The following is a 6,160-nucleotide window of genomic DNA, read 5'->3' as shown; positions in this document are numbered from 1 at the left end:
TTTCAATTTTTTTTAAAGAATCTGACCGAAAATATTTACACTACCATATCGCTAGGTGCGGAGCCCCACACGGCGCGGTACTGGGGTTTTTCAGAGACCATACTTTCTATCAAAAACAACCCTTTGGCGTGGTGCGGCGCGCTAGGCCACTTTTCTCAGAGTTCCCGATTATTTTTCACTTTATAACCCATGGTGTGCATCCCAACTCTATTATGTACTTATTTGTGTTCGATTCATACTTATACATGTCCAAAGAAGTACCAAAACTCCTAAACACTAATAATCGTAATCTACAATTATCTAAACTATTCTACAAAAGCAAGAAAAAAAGGGTTAGAAGTAGTTCTGAGTTATAGTCACCAGCTTGACTCCGTCACTTAGGCTCATTTGATCACGATGCTAGAGGATTGCTTGTCAAATCCTACAACAAGGTACGGTTTCAACCTGTGCCCATTCACCTTAAAACCTTCACTCATTTCTTTATCCTATATTTTAATGGTGTTGTACGGTGAGACATGTTTTACCGCATACGAACTTGTCCATCTTGACTTGAATTTTCTGGGGAACAACCTAAGTCTACTATTGTATAGTAAGACTTTGTCCCCTTCATGAAACTCTTTTGGCTTAATCAGGCGATCATGCCACCTCTTTGTCTTTTCCTTGAAAATTCACGCATTTTTATACGTGTTCAGTCTAAACTTCTCCAATTCGTTCATCTGCGCTAACCTGTATTCACCTGCAAGACTAAGATCAAGATTAAGCATCTTAATTTCCCAATAAACTTTATGTCCTATCTCAACAGGTAGGTGACACGATATTTCATACAATAGTTTGAATGGTGAAGTCCCTATAGTCGTTTCGAACGCAGTTCTGCACGCCCATAGAACTCCATCCAACTTTACAGACCAATCATTTCGAGAAGAACTAACCGTCTTCTCAAGAATTCGTTTAAGTTCACGGTTAGCCACTTCAACTTGCACACTAGTTTGGGCATGGTACGGGGTTCCTACTTTGTGTGTGACCCCATACTTGGACAGCAATGTAACAAACTGCTTGTTCACAAAGTGTGACCCATTATCGCTGATAATCACTCAAGGTGTCCCAAAGAGGGTAAAGATGTTCTTCCGTAAGAACTCACACACCACCCGAAAATTATTGGTCCTAGTAGGGATTGCTTCGACCCATTTAGAAATGTAGTCAACGACTACTAGGATATACTCATAAGAATGAGACGATGGGAATGGGCCCATGAAGTCAATGCCCCAAACGTCAAAAATTTCACATACCAGAATGGATTTGAGAGGCATTTCATCCCTCTTGCTAATATTACCTTCCCTTTGACACTTGTCACGTGCAGCAACATACGCCCGTGCGTCTTTGTACAAAGTAGGCTAATAGAAACCGACTTTCATGACCTTTGATGCAGTGTGATTTCCACCATAGTGTCCTCCAGCTGCTCTATCATGGCAATGAGATAGAATGCTAGCCATCTCTCCTTTAGGCACACATCTTCAAATCACACCATCTGCACACAATTTAAACAAGAAAGGGTCATTCCAAAAATAACTTTTCACCTTACCTTGAAGCTTCCTTTTTTGATCATGAGAGAGGTCACGAGGCAATCATCCACTAGCCAAAAAGTTGGCTACATCAGCATACCAAGGCGGCCTTTCGGAGAACGCAGTAGTGGAGAAAATATGATCATCTGGGAACTCTTCCCTTATTTTAATTGTTTCAACCGGAGGTCTTTCAAGTCGTGATAGATGATCTGTGACTTGATTTTCTGTGCCCTTCGTATCTTTGATCCAAGTAATACTCTTGGAGCAACAACACCTACCGCATCAAACGTGGCTTGGACTCCTTCTTACTCAACATGTATTTCAAGGCTGAGTGATCAGTGTGTACAATCACTTTACTCCCTACTAGATATAATCTAGATGCAACAGAGGCGGCACAACAAGAAGCTACACAAATAGCAGCTGAAGCAGCCCTCAGAGCTACTGAGGACACTATCGAAGATGGTAAGGGTTGAAGATCAATCTAAACCGACCCTTGGTTGAAGACCAGTTCGAGATTCGAGAATGCATCACCTAGGCATGGAAGATCATTGGGTGACTATACCAGGCCAGTCTATAATCAAGGACTATCAAGTGTCAGACCTCCTATAGCAGCAAACAATTTCAAGTTGAAGCAAAGCTTGCGTCAAACCATCCAAAACAATTGTATCTTTAGAGGGAAGGTGAATGAATATCCTAACACTCACTTGATGGAATTTGAAGAAATCATGAACACCTTCCAATGTAATGGAGTATCAAAGGATGCAGTCTACTTGAGGACATTTCCTTTTTCATTGAAAGATGACGCGAAGGATATGACCAAAAAAGTTCTTGACAAGTAATTCTCGGCTGCAAAAACAGGGAAATTCATAAGGGAAATCCACAATTTCTGCCAGAAGGAGACAAAAATTGTTTTCAAAGCTTGGGAAAGATTTAAAGAGATAGTCAGAAAGTGTCAGCACAACGTAATTGATTTGTTGATGAAACTCTAGGATTTTTGGGATGGACTGACACCTTCCTCGCGACGAACTCTGAATATTGCATGTGGAGATCCACTAATGAAGAAAACTCTGGAAGAGGTTGTCTTAATCCTTGATGAATTATCTGAGGATGCTAATCAGTGGCCGACTAAGAGTAATGACAGAAGAAAATCAGTTGAGATTCACCAGGTGGACTATAACACATCCATGAAAGCCGAGCTAGACACCATGGCCAAGGAGATAAGAAAGGTGACATTGGCCAAGGTACAGAGTGAGCCACAAACAACAAGTGACTTTTGTGGAATGGGACACCCTACAAATGAGTGTCAAGCTTCAGCTGAGAAAATCAGCATTGTGGGAAACTACAATAGAGAAAACTACCAAGGTGGGAACAACTATAATGCTATGTGAAAAAAACATCCAGGTTTTTCGTGGAGCTCACCTAGTGGGAGTTTGAACTCATGGTAGCAAAATAATCCTAGACCCTAGGGTCAAGGACCACCAGCATTTCAAAACCAGTAGAGGCAGTATTACCAGCCACAATAGTCAAATCAGTCTAGTATGGAAGATCTCATGAAGGCGTTCATCGGCAAATCAGATGAAAATTTGAGACTCGGGGAACGACTATCCGAAATTTAGAAAGGAAAATGGGACAAATTATAAATTTGTTATCTGAGAGGGATCCTAGGGCTCTACCCTCTGACATTGAAAAGAACCCAAAGGAAATACTCAAAGTTTTATCTCTGAGAAGCGGCAAAACATTAACTGACCTAGTGGTGAAAGTAAGACCCGAGGTGGTGAACAAGCAGACTGAGACACCAGAAGAGAAAAAAAGTGAAGAGCAGAAAGTCCAGAGTAATGGGATACAAAAAGAGATTGAAGAAAGTAGAGATATGCCAGCTCTACCATTCCCTCAAAAGATGAAGCAGGAAAAACTTGACAAATGTTTTGGGCGGTTCTTTGAGATGCTCAAGCAACTTTATGTGAACATTCCCTTCACAAAGGTACTCACTCAGATGCTTGCTTATGAAAAGTTCTTGAAGGAAATCCTGTCTAGCAAGAGAAAATTGGAGGAGACAACATTGGTCAAGCTTAATGCCCACTGCAGTGCCATATTGCAAAATAGAATTCCCCAAAAGTGTGGGTACCTAGGAAGATTCACCATACCATGCTAGTTGGGGAGTGAGAAATTCGACAAAGCCCTCTGTGATTCTAGTGCATCTATTAATCTAATGCATTTGTCCGTGTTCAAGAAATTAGAAGGGGGGCTTGGAGTGATCAAATTGATACTAGTGTCCCTACAACTAGCTGACCAGACCACCATTTTGCTTGAGGGAATCATTGAGGATATTCTAGTTCGGGTGGACAAGTTTGTGTTACCCGTAGACTTTATTGTGGTGGATATGAAGGTAAACAAGGAGGTGCCTCTAATTCTAGGGAGGCTATTTTTATGTACAGGTATAACTATCCTTGATATCTACGAGGGACAGCTTATGCTCAAAGTGGGCAATAAGAAAGTGTGTTCCAGATGAAGAGGATGATGAAATACCCTAGTGATGAGGCGTCAACCTACTCGTGCTTCAAGATAGATGTTGTTAGGAAATTGGCTAAAAAATATAAGCTTGACAAGCTTGTGGGGGATACTCTAAAGAGGTGTATTACTCAGTCTAGCACAGTGGAGGATGGAGATCCTGAAATAAAGAAAGAGGATGAAGCTCTTGAAACTGAGGATAAAGTGGTGGATGAGGAGGAACTAAAAGAGGAGGCTTGTAAGCCTAGTGTGGAATTAAAAGTTCTCCCTACTCACTTGAAATATACTTTTCTTGAAACTAATAATTTTCCTGTGATTATTTATGCTTACTTGACAGGTACATAGGAGAAAAAGCTAGTGGAGCTGTTAAAAAAGTATAAGAAGGCCATTGGATTGAGTATAGCTGATATTCAAAGAATAAGTCCAACCATTTGCATGCACAAACTCTTCTGGAAGAAAATAGCAAGCAGTGGTGCAGCCCCAATGCAAGTTGAACAAAAATTTAGAGGAGGTAGTCCACAAGGAGATCATTAAATTGTTAGATGCGGGAGTGATTTTTCCCATCTCTGATAGCCAATGGATTAGTTCAGTGCAAGTTGTACGTAAGAAGGGGGCATGACGGTGGTGAATAATGAAGATAATGAATTAATCCCAACAAGAACAGTCACTGGGTGAGAATGTGTATTGATTATAGAAGGTCGAATGATGCAACAAGGAAAGACCACTTCCCACTTCCTTTCATTGATCTGATGCTCGATAAAGTGGCTGGACATGGATGCTACTGTTTCTTGGATGGATACTCAGGCTACAATCAGATACCCATTGCCCTAGAAGATGTTGAGAAGACCACATTCACTTGACTGTTAGGTATTTTTGCTTATAAGATGATGCCATTTGGGTTGTGTAATGCACCTGCCACTTTTCATAGGTGTATGATGTCTATATTCTCCGATCTAAACGGGAAGTGTCTCGAGGTATTCATGGATGATTTTACCCTCTTTGGTGATGACTTTGAGGATTGCTTGAATAATTTGGAGATGATGCTTGAATGTTGTGAAGCCACTCACTTGGTTCTTAACCGGGATAAGTGTCACTTCATGGTGAAAGAGGGAGTTGTCCTGGGCCATAAGGTGACTGCACATGACATTGAAGTTGATAGAGCTAAGGTTGATGTAATTGCTAGGCTCCCTTCACTGACTTCTGTGAAGAGCATATTGAGTTTCTTGCGATATGTTGGGTTCTATATGAGGTTCATCAAAAACTTTTCCAGCATTACCAAGCCATTGATTGAATTGCTAGCAAAGGATGTCAAGTTTTTTTTCACTATGGATTGCTTAAGAGCATTCGAATTGATAAAGGAAAAGCTTGTGAGTGCTCATATTATGTTGACATCTGATTTGAGCAAGCCATTTGAGATAATGTGTGATGCTAGTGATGTAGCTGTGGGGGCAGTTCTGGGGCAAAGAAAAGATAAGATGTTTAGGCCCATCTACTATGCAAGCATGACGTTAAATGATGCTCAAGTCAACTATGCCACTAGTCTACTCCATCAATTTCTTTGTTTTCTATGTTATCTGAAGTTGAAGTATAACCCAAGAAATTTTATGTTAATTCTCTTTCTTTTCTCAGTTGTCGCAGGTGTTTCTCCAACTCTGGTTCATAGGGTATCACTTCCTTTGAAGAAGATCGAGTCATACACTAGAGAAATCAAACTTGTATCCTGCACACAAGTGACAACAACAACAATAACAACAACAACGACTTAGTGAAATCCTACTAGTGGGGTCTGGGGAGGGTAGTATGTACGTAAACCTTACCCTTACCCCGAGGGAGTAGAGAAGTTATTTTCGGAAGACCCTCGACTCAAGAAAACGAAAAGAGACAATATCAGTATCACCAAAAGAAACCATAGGAAAAATAACATCATGAAAATGAGAAAGTAGATGCAAAGCAAACGCGATAGACAATACATAGACCCGACACTATGGAAAACAAAAGAGTAGCAAGACACAATATTGCCACTAGTTAACATCAACAAAAATCCTACCAGACTAGCCTCACAAAGATACGAAGTAAGGGAGACTCAACTACGT

The 6,160-nt window shown here is 40.7% G+C and overlaps 1 protein-coding gene across 1 annotated transcript; it reads left to right on the top strand.

Annotated features, from left to right (window-relative positions):
* The first annotated feature begins 3,183 nt into the window (after positions 1–3,183).
* LOC104109666 (uncharacterized) lies at positions 3,184–4,927 on the top strand. The gene is made up of 4 exons (XM_009619016.1): positions 3,184–3,621; positions 3,790–3,945; positions 4,065–4,404; positions 4,872–4,927. Exons 1-4 carry the CDS (start codon positions 3,184–3,186, stop codon positions 4,925–4,927), a joined length of 990 nt encoding a protein of 329 aa, XP_009617311.1.
* The last annotated feature ends 1,233 nt before the right edge of the window (positions 4,928–6,160 follow it).

The sequence above is a fragment of the Nicotiana tomentosiformis genome, chromosome 11 (assembly GCF_000390325.3).
Source record: "Nicotiana tomentosiformis chromosome 11, ASM39032v3, whole genome shotgun sequence".
Lineage (NCBI taxonomy): Eukaryota > Viridiplantae > Streptophyta > Magnoliopsida > Solanales > Solanaceae > Nicotiana > Nicotiana tomentosiformis.
This window is presented reverse-complemented; position numbering and strand designations above follow the sequence as displayed.

Bases quoted from the DNA above. Each gene is read 5' to 3' on its own strand.
- LOC104109666 (XM_009619016.1), top strand. From the start codon at position 3,184: ATGGGACAAATTATAAATTTGTTATCTGAGAGGGATCCTAGGGCTCTA. The intron at 3,622-3,789 runs GTCAAGCTTAAT...TCCGTGTTCAAG, and splicing joins AATTGGAGGAGACAACATTG to AAATTAGAAGGGGGGCTTGG. The intron at 4,405-4,871 runs GTACATAGGAGA...ATGGATACTCAG, and splicing joins TATTTATGCTTACTTGACAG to GCTACAATCAGATACCCATT.